We start from the raw sequence: 13,758 nt of genomic DNA, 5'->3' as shown, positions 1-13,758 counted from the left end.
TCATTGGCCTTTCACCATAACAATAAATATTCAGAATTTAAAATTATTTTTTAAATGTCATCAATCTCATTTCTAATATGACATCTCATTCAGGTCAATTTAAAACATATTATACGTTTGTGATATAGGAGTCATTGATTTAGTAGCTGACGCTAGTAAATGACGTCATAACAAGCAGCTTCGGGTAACAGCCAATCACGGACCAGTTCTCATTCTGACTCTGACGTCTTTTTGATCGACAGCAATTGACAAAATAAAGTAATAAACTGTTTTTACCTGGGAATAAAACGATCTCTATGTGCTTGGTTCAAATAAATTCAACGTTTTAATATTACTTCAAAAGCTGTTTTAACTGATGAGGATTAAAAGAAAAAAAAATAGAAAACTTTGAGGCTCTTTCGTGCCTATGTCAAGTCATATCATATAAACACTAATGAAAATACTAAAAGAAAATCAACAAAACACGATTGTCCTTATTTGTAATCATTCCCAAGCGCAGACTTAATTGAATTATGCATGTCGAAAAACTGGGTCCCTTTCCTCCCCCCGTTGTGATTTGAGCGAGTCAGAGAGCCAACCAATTACGTGCGGGCCGGCGTCGGGGGCGTGGCCAAACACACAGCTGATTATTTATGTGAATTTCGGCTCTTTTAAAAGAACCGGCATTTTTGGCGTGATTCCTGAAAAGAACCAACTCCTTTGGCACTCTAATGGATTTTCAGGATTTATTTATTTTTAACGATGGATCATCAATAATTATGAATTATTATACACCGAATCAATTATATTGAAATGTATTATGCTATTAGTTCCATATAGACTTGATTTTTTTTTGTGGATTCAACTTTTAGATTCTTATACTTAGCAAACAAAACAGATATGACTCCTTTTGACACCTTTTTATATGGATCAGTCACAATGGCCTTCGAGAAAGAGAGATAGAAAGAGAGAGGGGAAGAAAAGGAGAGTGAGAAAGAGAGAGAGAAGGACACCGAGAGAGGGAAAGAGGGAGAATGAGAGAGTAAGAAAGACACACAGAGACAGACGGGTAGAGAGGAACAGAGAGAGAGAAATAATGAGACGATGAGAAAGAGATAAGGGAAAGAGCAAGAGAGAAAAAGAGAGGAAGATGGAGAGAATGAGGAAGGGATAGAAAAAGGGAGAAAGAAAGAGAAAAAATAATGGAAAAAAAGAGAGGAAGATGCAGAGAATGAGCGGGGGATAGAGAGAGGGAGAGAGAAATAGAAAAAATGATGAAAGAGAGAGAGGGGGGTGAGGGGGATAGAATGAGAGAGAAAAACATTGGTAAAAATAGGGATAATGACAAGAAGAGAGAAAGAGAGAGCGAGTGGGAGAAAGCAATAAAGAGAGAGAAAATGACACACAGAAAAGAGAGTAAGCAAGAGTAAGGAGAAAAGGAGAAAGAGGAAGAGAGGGTGGGAATGAAAGAAAGAAAGAAGGAAAGAAAGAAGGAAAGAAAGAAAGAAAGAAAGAAAGAAAGAAAGAAAGAAAGAAAGAAAGAAAGAAAGAAAGAAAGAAAGAAAGAAAGCAAGCGTTCCGAAGGGAGCCGACTCCTGATTGAAGGGGAGCCGGCTTTCGTCGGTCACTTCATAGAGCCGCGTTGTTCGCGAACGACACATCGCTACAGCTGATTGCGGAGTATCCCCCCGCACGATCCAATTCCTCGGCGGCCCCATGCGGTCACGCGAGACGCTTTCTCCCCCTTTTCTCCCTGGCTATCCCACGCGTGGAAAAAACTCCGTGAAGTGGCGGCAGCGACTCGACGCCAGGATGCACCCGAAAACAATGCACACGCATAGGCGACGCACGTTGACCTGCCCCCGCCGCGCGTTTCGATAGCAAGATCGCGCGTTTTTATCTTTGTTTTTTGGTACCGTGATGGGGAAAAGAATCGATTGGAGGAACGTTGCCTTGCTCCTGCTGATCGCCGTCGTGGGTTTTATTCGGGCGGTCACTTTGGACTCCATCCTGTGGAGCAGCACTAACGCCAAGTGAGTACTTTTATGCACTTTCAGGATTTTTGTCAAGTGATGTATTAATGATAATGACATGAATTTTGCTGTTTATGCTGATTCCACCCGTTTCACGACTGCCAAAACGCGACAAGTACTTTTCAAAGCTGCACATAAAAAGATTCCCAACTGAGAGGCAGTCATTTGTCTTGATCAATTATCGAAACATGGACATTTCTGGACTGAAGATAACCAGAACATGATGCTCCCACAAATGTAAAACGTATATTTTAAAAACGGATTCATTTCGAGAAAACGAATCGGTATCAGAATCTGTACAGAAACAGAACACAGAAATTTACCAGGATCTTCAGAATTCCCAAACATCGATTAACATACGCTCAACGAAGCATCCCTGCTTGCAGCAGGCTGCTACATACACAACACAAACTAGATCTAAATGAACCGAACATGAAAGGACGAAGAATAAGGATATTATGGGATGCATTTGGTTTTTACTGAACAAAACACAAACATATTAGGATTTGGGTCAAATAAATGTGGATGGAACGATGATAATGCATAATGTTCAACAATAAGCCTTAACACCGGGGTGTCAAACTCATTTTATTCGGGGGCCACACGATAGAACAAATATTCGCTCTGGGGCAGGACGAGTCGATTTAGGAGAAGGAAAAAAAGAGAGAAAGAAATAAGAGAAACAGAGGGAGAGAAAAAGAGAGAGTGTGGGCAAAAGAAAGAGGGAGAGAGAGAGAGAGAGACAGAGAGAATGTGAGAAACAAAAGAGATAAAAAGACAAATAGTGAGAGAGGGGGAAAGAAAAAGAGAGAAAGAAAGAAACCCAAAGACAAATTAAAAGCAAGAAAAAGAGAAGACGATAAAGGAGGAGAGAAAAGAGAGAAGAAAGGAAGAGAGAGAGCAAAGGAAGGTAAATAGACAGAGAGGGAGAAAGAGACAAAGAGGAACAAAGAAAGAGAAAAAGAGAGACACAGATAGTGAAAGAGAGGACAAGGAAAAAGAGAGAGGGAAAAAGAAAGAGAGAGAGAGGGAGAGAGAATGTGAGAAACAAAAGAGATAAAAAGAGGAATAGTGAGAGAGGGGGAAAGAAAGAGAGAGAAAGAAAGAAACCCAAAAACAAATTAAACACAAAAAAAGGGAAGGCAAAAAAAAGGAGAGAAAGAGAGAAAAAAGGAAGAAAGGAAGAGAGAGCAAAAGAAGGTCAATAGACGGACAGAAAGAAAGAGACAAAGAGGAACATAGAAAGAGAAAAAGAGAGACACAGATAGTGAAAGAGAGGGACAGATAGAGAGTGACAGAAAAGGGGATGAAGAGAGAGAGAGAGAGAGAGAGAGAGAGAGAGAGAGAGAGAGAGAGAGAGAGAGAGAGAGAGAGAGAGAGAGAGAGAGAGAGAGAGAGAGAGAGAGAGAGAGAGAGAGAGAGAGAGAGAGAGAGAGAGAGAGAGAGAGAGAGAGAGAGAGAGAGAGAGAAAGGAATACAACTAACTACAGCGTCTTTGTGAGAGGCACCTGGCTTTTAGCGTTGTCTCGCGGGCGGGATTCAATCCCTTAGCGGGCCTGATGCGGGCCGCCTGTTTGACACCCCTGCCTTAACAGATAAAACAACATGGAGCAAAATTTGGGTGGAGTTGAGATCTTAACTGGCACCATTTAGATAGAAAACAACGTTGGCTTAATTATTGGGTTATAGTAATTTGATAGAGGTCCCCCTGAACGTCACAAAAATACCAATTGCTAGCACCATGAGATGGATTTTGGTTCTGGTTCGATGAAGAAATTCCAAAGGTTGGAGACCCCGTCGGTTAGAGGACCCAGTATGCAGTGTGTTGAAGCTGGTTTGGCTGCTGGCTCGATCAGGCTTGGGCGCTGGCCAAGCAAGGTACTCTGGTTCCTTGTTAAGCTGGCTCCAGAGAACTCTTGGCCTCTTGTCAACTCGCTGGCTTCTTTCAAACTGAATTGCAAGGTCTCTGTCCACTTGGCTCGTGGCTCCGACCTCCTGGGGGACGGGGGTCTCCACCCCCTTTCTGACAGGCCTGTTCCTTTATTTCACACATGCATGCAAGATAACAAATCTCCTTCTCCAGTGTTACCAAACAACTCAGTCACTGTGAATAATCGAATTTTAGCTCAAGCAGAAGGTCCCCGGTTCGAGACCAAGTGGAAACATATGTAGGCCTGGAAAAGGATGGGCGGCACCAGGCTGTACTTGCCCAAAACACACCACAGGAAATGGTGCCCCTATGATTTTAATGTGTTGTTGATGTGATTGCGACCCTTTGCACACACATGACCTAACCACGTGACGACACCATGACGGACGGTAGTAAGCCGTTGTAACAGTGGACGAGGGCAGTAAACAGTACACTACTCAACACCATTGGCAATGACCAGTCAAATGAATATTGTGCAGCTGTGGATGTCAGAAAGCCCAAAAAGCGCTATTTAGAGAAACAAAAGATAGCATTAGCAATGTTAGCTAGCGAGCTTCCTCCTGATATATCAGTAAATTGTCCAGTCTCCTTGAATTCAGTCCACACTATCTGAAATGAAACGAAATGATCTGCATTTCTATAGCGCTTTTCAAGTCAATGACTTCCCAAAGCGCTTTACAATGTGCTTCACATTTCCCAATAGCGGCCTTGTATTGCAGCCATGTAAGACGCTAACCTGCTTATTGGGGGTATTAGGGGTTCAGTGTCTTACCCAAGGACACTTCGACAAGTAACACGGACAAGCCGGGATTCGAACTGGGATCCCTTGATCCCAAGACGAGCGCTCTACCTCCTGAGCTACTGCCGCCCCTACCTCCTATATTGTAAATGGAGTATCCCCATACACAGGTGCTGATCTAAAAGCTTATAAAAGTCTGGATGCTTACAGGTTCTTCGTATCTGGTACGTGCTACTGTGCTCCGTTTTGCTGACAAATGCAGGGCGTAAAATGTTCACCTTCGTATCTGAATTTTGGGGGAGTGTAATGGAACAGTAAAACATGGGGGATTTGCACCCTGTATAGAAATCACTTTTGAGCTTGTCAAATAGTTATTTGAGCAAAATTACGTTTTATCTTCTGAACATTCGTCTCCAATTTTATTTTTTGGTAGTTTAGCAGTTTATTTCAGCGTCATGAGCTTTCTGGTAACAGTTTTCAATACATGTGCTATTCAGAAGATTACTGTTTTGAATCCCTGGCTAATCACGATAAAAGCAGCCCATTTATGTCATAAGAAATGGCAACGGTTAAGACGCTAATGTAGCTAACTCATCATTTTCAGTGTCTTTGACGTGACTCGTAACTTCTTAACATAAAGTTGCTCGTCCTAGACGCATGATTTTTGCTGGGGACGCATTGTGTCAAATCGACGTGCGTCCCTGGGACGCATCTTTTTTGACACCAAATTGTCATTATTACCCGATTACTTTTTTTTTTAAACAAAGATTTACCGCACTCCAAACTTTTCGTCAGGCAGATCCGCCATTGTTGTTTTGGTCTCGCGCCGATCTCGGCAAACGAGATCTCGTTGCTTCGAGATGACGTCATTGTTTTGGTGGTTGTCGAGTAAATGACAAGTATGCCTCCGAAAAAACAGTTGGTATTAGGTGCAAATCAACCAAAAATTGGTAATTTCTTCAGTGTCGGTAATAAGTCGAAACATGATACAGAGAGTGGTAACAACGGCAATAATTCCGGCACGAAAAAACGGCGGAGAAATTCTTCGGAAGACCGCGAAGGCAAGGAAAACACGTGTTTTGAAGCGAACGATTCGACGAAAGATAATAAACAAAAGAATACTCCTAGCAAGAAAAGGACTTTTCTGCCAAAATGAACTCAATTATATTCCTGGTTACGCTATGAGGAGGATAATAATGGAGGCTACATGTTCTGTGATGCGTGCACCCAGCGTGACAAAAAAACTGGATTGCATAAATCATTTCGCAATACAAACTTTCAGAAAAGCACATTGGATCGGCACAACGCCAATGAAAACCACAAATTAACTATGGAAATTCCGTTGCTGCAATTGGACCTTGAGAACGCATTATAACTGTGGTGGGACGGCAAACCACGAAGAATATATGAACTGAACAATCTGAAGTGATTAAAACTGCAGGAATATCTAGACCAATATTTCAGCAATATTATTTTGTATAATGTACAATATTTTTGTGAACTGAAAAATCTGAAGTGATCACTGCTTTGTATTACCAATTAAGTGTGATGATTAAAACTGAATGAATATATGGATTTATATATTTATTTATATATTTGTCGCCGATTTACAATTTCAACCTCGATAACACTAAATTTTGGGGATCCATCGATCTCTGTTGGGACCCATAGATTTTTGAGCATGCGGGTCCCCGGGACTCATCACTTTTCAGAGGTAAAAAGAACACTGCGCCTACTTCTGTCTTAATCACAAAGGATACAATTCCAAATCGGGCTTACAACCTTGCCCACTGCGCAGCAATACATCACCATCGTTAAAAAGTGTCTGTTATATTCTTCTGTCGTCGTTATTGATACTTGTTTCAACTCAAATCCCAATTCAAGTGCTGACAGCTAGGGGGCTTCTGCCGTCCATCATGGATCTCATTCTCCTGGGGAAGGCAACGTGACGTCGGGTGCAAAGGAGCAATCGTGGGGATATGCTGTAAGGCAGGGGTGTCAAACTCATTTGAACTCGGGGGCCACACGATAGAACATTCTGTCGGGGGCCGCACTAGTAGATTAAAAAGAAAGAAAATGAGAGATAAAGAAATAAGAAAAAGAGGGAGGGAAAAGGAGAGAGGGTGGGACAAAGAAAGAAAAAGAGAGGGAGAGAGCATGAGAAACAAAAGATAAAAAGTCATGAGAGAGGGGGAAAAGAAAGGGAGAGGAAGAAAGAAATCCAAAGAGAAATAGAAAGACAGAAGGAGAGAAAAGAAAGTGCGAAGGGTAGGAAAAGAGAGAGAGAAAGGAGAGAAAAGGAAAAAAGGAAGTTAGAGCAAAATAAGTTAAAAAGACACAGAGAGAAAGAGCAACAAAGGAAGAGAAAAAGAGAGACTCAGAGAGTGAAAGAGACAGAGTGGGAGAAAAGGGGTGGAAAAGAAAGAGAGAGGAGGAGAAATAGAGAGAAATAAATAAATACAACTACAGTGTCTTTGTGAGAGGCACTTGGCTTTGGCAACATCAAGTTGACATATTTCAACCTGCAGCTTGTTTTTCTCTTGCGCTTCTCAGAGTGTTGTCTCACGGGCCGGATTCAATCCTTTAGCGGGCCTGATTTGGCCCGCGGGCCACCCGTTTGACTTCCTCTTTACAGAAAACAATTTTTAGTATATTTTTTCAAGCACTTGCTTTACTGCCTTCATTTTTCCTCAGCTTTACTTCAGGTCAAGGTCTGGTCATCTGGCCTCAGATCGGGGACAAGATGGACATCGTGTGTCCCCGGGCGGATGTCTCCAAAGGGGAAAAGGAAGAGTTCTACCGGGTCTACTTGGTCTCGCGGCGTCAGATGGAAAGTTGCACGATCGATCGCAAAGATGCGCCGCTGCTGAACTGCGACAAACCGCAACGTGACGTCAAGTTCACCTTCAAGTTCCAAGAGTTCAGCCCAAACTTGTGGGGACTTGAGTTCCTCAAGGGGAAGGACTACTACATCACTTGTGAGTGTTTTGCTCAAATTCACTTTCTTTGGGCAAGGTTCGTACGGGTGCTTGAAACCCTTGAAAAGTTAAATGTTGGGTTTTCGAGGTCAGGGAAATGCTTGAATCTTGGGTGAACTGCTTGAAAATGCTTTAAAAATATTGCCCTTGCAGTCTGACTCTATAGACCACGCAATAAATCAAGATAAAAGCAAGAAAAAGAGAAGGCAAAAAAGAAGAGAGAAAGAGAGAAAAGAGAGAAAAAAGGAAGAAAGGAAGATAGAGCAAAAGAAGGTAAAGAAAGAAAGAGAGAGAGAGAGAGAGAGAGAGAGAGAGACATAAAAATTCTGACTCTATAGACCACCCAATAAATCAAGATAAAAGCAAGAAAAAGAGAAGGCAAAAAAGAAGAGAGAAAAAAGGAAGATGGAGCAAAAGAAAAAGAGAGAGAGAGAGAGCGAGCCTTTTTTTTAAAGTGCGTGAAAATGACACCGACATGCCTGCTATAGTAGCTTGTCTTTATAGTGGTTTCATGTGAAGCCTCGACACCCCCTACTGGTCGCACCCAATTAGCTCTATTTAGAAATAACAGCTCTTTCGGCTCCCAAACAGCTCCTCGGATTTTTGTTTTTTTTAATGATATATTATCAATAAGCACAGCGGAGCAGTGGTTAGCGTGTGTGCAGCACAGTTCTGAGGTCATGAGATCGAACCTTCCTGTGTGGAGTTTGCATGTTCTCCCCGTGCTTGCGTGGGTTTCCTCCAGGCACTCCGGTTTCCTCCCACATTCCAAAAACATGCATGTCAGGTTAATTGGGTGGTTCAAATTGTCCCTAGGTGTGAATGAGCGAGTGAGTTGTCTGTCCCTGTGTGCCCTGGGACTAGCTGGCAACCAGTTCAGGTATTCCACTGCCCGAAAATAGCTAGGATGGGCTCCAGCACCCCCGAACCCTACTGATGATAAGAGGTGCAGATAATGGATGGATGGATATTATCAATTATAATAAAACATTGTGGACCAAATTATTGAGTAAATTAGTAATTTTATCCCCTGAGACATAAAAGTATTCACTTATCTACAAAACATTTATAAAAACCAAAACAATTTTAGCTTTTTACACGCCGAACAGATTTAAAGTTGAGCAACAACACAAAATCACTGAAAATGCAAAACAATAAAAATAAAAAGTATATTACCTCTTCAGTGCTATAAATATATGATAAAATGCAAAAAAACAACTATAATTTTATTTTAACCAATTTAGAGACCAGTCTACTGACAAACACGCCAAAAAACATAAAAGCAAAAGATTCTCAATCTCTAAGATTGAGTGCATTTTGTTTCGTATCATTAAAATGAGTCCAAATTTGGCTCATTTTTCTTCTTTTCATACTTATATTGCTTTCTTTTTTGTCTTCTGTGTTGAACCCAATTATAACACAACCCTTATAGAGCCTTTTCCGTGTTTATAAATGATAGGTTGGTCGTTTTGGTTGTAATATTTCTCAGAATTTACTGTGTGAATATAACTTGTTTTTATATTCCTAAATATAAAAACAATCTTTCACACACACACACACACACATATGAAGTAACGTTTCAATAATCAGTCTAATTGCATCTCTTGTACGTTTATCAGTCTTGTACTCTTTTATTTTGAAGTCGCCTTTCCGGTGTATTTTTCCTGTGTGAAAAAATATTTTATCCCAGATTTATCTTTTTAAAATAACATTTTGTATTATTTAGCACCCCCTAGTAGTAAAAAACATATTCATTATTTAAAAAAAAAACAATATACCGTAATTGGAATAATAAACAAAACACATGAAGCATCATATCAACCTGTATTTGACTTTACAGTATGTCACAAAAGTGTGTAAACCCCTCACATTTCTGCAGATACCTCAGAATAGCTTTTAGTAGAAAAACACTGAAGAAACGTCGCTTAAAGACAATAAAAAGTAGTCTGTGTAAAGAAATTATAGCAGCATTTATTAATCTCTACCCTCAAAAAACTCGTGAATAACTAAAACCCCTTTGAAAAAAGTGAGTACACCCAAAAGTGAAAGTTGCTCAAGTGTGCGAGTTCCTTGCCGTGGTGTGTCATACTGGGAGTTTCAGTGACCAGTATGAATGAGTGTACTTCTAATTGAACACATACTTTTGTTCAATTGTATATAAGTATGTTTAGGGTTTATTTAAGTAACCTAGACAGCTATTGTTTTGTACTGAAAATAAAAGGAGGAGGCAGTGCTGCCGAGGTCGTGGCCCGGATGGGCCACCGGACAGTGCTCTCCCGCTTGGGAATTTTATTTACCTTGATGCTTGTTTTTATTTGAGTAATTCTGCCAACATAGAGTTTATATAAGTTTTAACTTTAACAATAAACAAGTGTGATATCGCCAAGCTGCCCGTTCATTGTTGAAGCAGAATGGCAGAATTCATGTCACTTTATAGCAGAATATTGACATAAAAAGACACAATGGAAGGAAAAGTATTTGCTAGTGAAACAGTAAAAGTGATAATGGTTTTTAATTACCATATTTTTCGGGATATAACACAGATCATAGATAGGAACAGCTCAAAATAGCACAAAGTATGTGGTAGGAGCAAGATAGACTTTTTATCGGTTATTAAGTCAATAATCGGTGCTGGATTTCTTCTTTTGAAGGTGCTGGAAAATGGCTCTTGAAAGGGCTTGAAAAGTGCTTGAATTGGAAAAATGTGTTTGAACTCTGTGTCTGATAGTATAGTAGACTCTGGCCGAGGGATACGGCGTTCCTGCCTACGATATTTTAACTTTTCAGTGTGGAATAAAATGTTTTGATCCCCTCTTTACGGCGTTTTTACCGAAAACTTATGTCGTTAACATGCCTTTCTGCGATTGGCCGACGTCATCAAAAACGTGAGTCTGCTATTGGTTTGCGTCACGGCATCATAAAAATGGGTCGCCGTTTTTGCAGAGGTCCTCCCACAATGCATTTTTCTTCATTCGGTTCAGAATCTTGTAAACTTCATAAAGATTTTGTGAGCCAGTGATAAGATGCTGCATTTTTCATACTGTAATAATGTCAAGTCAAGTATACAGGTGATAAGTGTATAATATACGTGCATACCTTTGGTGTTTAGCTCTGTAGTAATGTATTTTCAGACAGTCACTCATTGAGTACGTCTTCATAATACATCTATTTAAATATTTATTCATTGATTTATTTCTGTGCTTTTAATAGAGCCATTTTATTGAATTGTTTATGTATTTATGGAATTAATTTTACATTTAACGGTACTTAATTTTCATTTAATGTTTTGGTTTATCCAGGTTTGTTCATCATTTAAATACACGTTACTTTAAAAACGCATAGTTATTTATAGTACGTGCATTTTAGCTTATTATTTAATTAAGTATGATGTTTTAAATGCGTGCGGTAAAGTGGTCTGCTACTGTGGCAACACCACAAGCAATGAGGTACAACCAAAAATGTAAACTTATTGCTGTTCCTGAACAAAGCCATTATCACTATGGCAACAGAGCCAAAAGGTAATTGGCACTTTATTTGCATTACTGATTCAAAATACCACAATAACGGAACTATCAAAACGGTGGTGGGTTTCAGTCCAACTTTATTCACCATGGTTAAAAGCTGTGCCAGGTAATGTGTACAAGTATTGTGTGCGAGAAATATTTGTGTGTATTTTTTTGTTTTGTTTGTTTCGATCATGTTTTTGTTTTTGTCTTGGTCAAGCCAGGTCAAGTCATGTTTATTTGAGACACCCATTATCACAAGGAGTCTCAAAGGGCTACACAGACCAGACTATTGCAAATTACAGACAATTATTACACCACCCCCTGATCTAAAACCTACATGAGGGCAAGGGAAAAACTCAAAACCTCAACATGAGAAAAATGAAAAACATATAGTTGAGTGTCATCTGCGCAGCAATGGAAACTGAGATTATATTTGCGAATAACATCACCTAATGGAAGGATATAAATGCTGAAAAGAAGGGGGGCAAGTACTGAACCCTGCGGAACACCACAGTAACACTAAAGAGCTCAGATTCCATTTCACCAATTTTTAACACAATGTGTCCTATCTGAGAGGTAGGATCTGAACCATAAGAGGACGGTTCCTGAGAAACCAATCCATTTTTCCAACCAGTCTAGTAAGATATTATGGTCCATAGTGTCAAAGGCAGGACTAAGGTCCAGCAGCAGAAACCGTGATGAAGCGCCGGAGTCCATTGCTAGTACAAGTGTCATGTCCTGCACGGTCGTCATGGCACCCAGCTGGCCCCGCCCCTTGACACCGGCTGAGATGGATTGAATTGATTGCTTGTGGAGTACTTAAGCGCTCCTTTTGGGACTGCCCGTTGCCAGACCATTGCTTAACTTTGAGGAAAACCTGTTCATGCCTGTTTGTTCTGAGTAAATGCCTAGTTTGTAATTTTGATTGCCTTTAAGCCTTTTTTGTTTTGTCTTTGGTCCCTGTGTGTTGGACATCTTTTATTTTCTAATTAAAGTGACAGATAGTCTACGCATTTGAGTTCCGACTTCCTGTTTCCTGGTTCGGTTCCTGACAAGAAGATCAATGGTTACCCTTTATCAGGGCTGTCCTAAATTTGATTTCAAAAGGCATCATATAAGTCTTAAAAAGTCTTGAAGTTAAACCATATGTGCATTAATTTACATAGTAATTGGTAAAGTGTGGATTAAAGCCACTACCAAAACAACTGAAGAGCTTGTCTGGAAGCAGAAAAAGTCGGCTCTTTTTAGCAATCCTAGTCCAAAGATTCAGTTCTGGAAAGAGAGCCAGAATCCCATCACCATTCCTCTCCGTGGCCCCCTCAACTTATCATTTGTCTCGTTATCGGACTGTTGTTGGATGAAGCGATGCGTGATAAGAGTGACCCCGCCCCTCCCGCAGCCTCCACACATAGCCCCCACTTGATTGTGACAGCGCTTTGGTCCACTCCTCGGGCTCCTACGCCCCAAATCACACGAAGCTTTTTACAGCATCAGGCAGATTTGACGCGAGCTTTCATGGCGAGCGACGCGGCGATGTTGTTATGTGACCTAAATGCTCCTAACAAATGTGTATTGCCGTGCACGTTTTGTGCGTGCATGGGTGCGTGTGTATCGCGTGGGGTGACACAGAGTTCTTGGCTTTTTTTTTTCCCTTCCCCTTTCGAGTACTTAGATTGCAAAGAAGCACAAATTTGCTTTATTGAAAAATAAATCCTGCTGCGTCTTGAACCCAAAGTTTATTTTGCTCTACCGTCAACTGTCCAATGAAAATTTTATTCCTTCAATAATTCATTAGGATAATTTATTTACTCGTAATGCGGCTGCTTTCAGGGTTTTTTTGCTTCTTTAATGTTGCTATCTTTATACACTGAGTGTAGGTTATGAAAACCTATGTGCACTGTTTTAAATTTCACACATTCCAGAATCCCTTAAAATCTCTCAAATGAAAAATGAACGTGTGCTCGACTTTAAACCACCCGAACATTTATGGGTTTCCATTTTCTAACGAGGATAGCATGCAAACAATGACAGAAGGGGGATGAATAAGTAACTGAACTCTCCTAAAACACACGGGTGGCACTCATATCAAACAGTGTCTGATTCAACTAAAACTACCCAAACATTCATGTTTCCATATTTTCATTTGAATAGCATGCAAAAATGACAGAAAGGGGAGGAATAAGTAACTATGCTGTCCAAAATCACACAGATGAAAAAAAATGCTTAACTTAAAACCACCCCAAAATTTATAACTCTATATTTAATGAGGATAGCCTGCAAACCATGAGAAAATGGTGAGGGATAAGTAACTGGACTGTGAAAAATCACACAGATGAAAAAATTGTCTAATTCAGGGGCGTCAAACTCATTTTAACTCGGGGGCCACACGATAGAACAAATATTCTGTCGAGGGCCGGACTAGTAGATTAAAGAGAAAGAAAAAGAGATGAAGAAATAAGAGAAATAGGGAGGGAAAAGGAGAGAGGGCGGGACAAAGAAAGAAAAAGAGAGAGATGGAGGGAGCGTGAGAACCAAAACATAAAAAGTCGTGAGAGAGGGGGAAAAGAAAGGGAGAGGAAGAAAGAAATCCAAA

General features: G+C 40.4%; 1 protein-coding gene across 1 annotated transcript in view; it reads left to right on the top strand.

Annotated features, from left to right (window-relative positions):
* Positions 1–1,662: 1,662 nt before the first annotated feature.
* Positions 1,663–13,758, top strand: part of LOC148366904 (ephrin-B2a-like) — a 34,518-nt gene continuing 22,422 nt past the window's right edge. The window contains exons 1-2 of the mRNA XM_088333725.1: positions 1,663–2,012; positions 7,376–7,659. Of these exons, the coding sequence (XP_088189851.1) occupies positions 1,900–2,012; positions 7,376–7,659 (397 nt within the window). The 5' untranslated portion in view covers positions 1,663–1,899. The remainder of the gene's footprint in view (positions 2,013–7,375; positions 7,660–13,758) is intronic.

Source organism: Urocampus carinirostris, chromosome 4, assembly GCF_059441175.1.
Source record: "Urocampus carinirostris isolate Australia breed hairy pipefish chromosome 4, RoL_Ucar_1.0, whole genome shotgun sequence".
Lineage (NCBI taxonomy): Eukaryota > Metazoa > Chordata > Actinopteri > Syngnathiformes > Syngnathidae > Urocampus > Urocampus carinirostris.
Note: the sequence above shows the minus strand (reverse complement) of the source record. Positions and strands in the feature narration are given on the sequence as shown.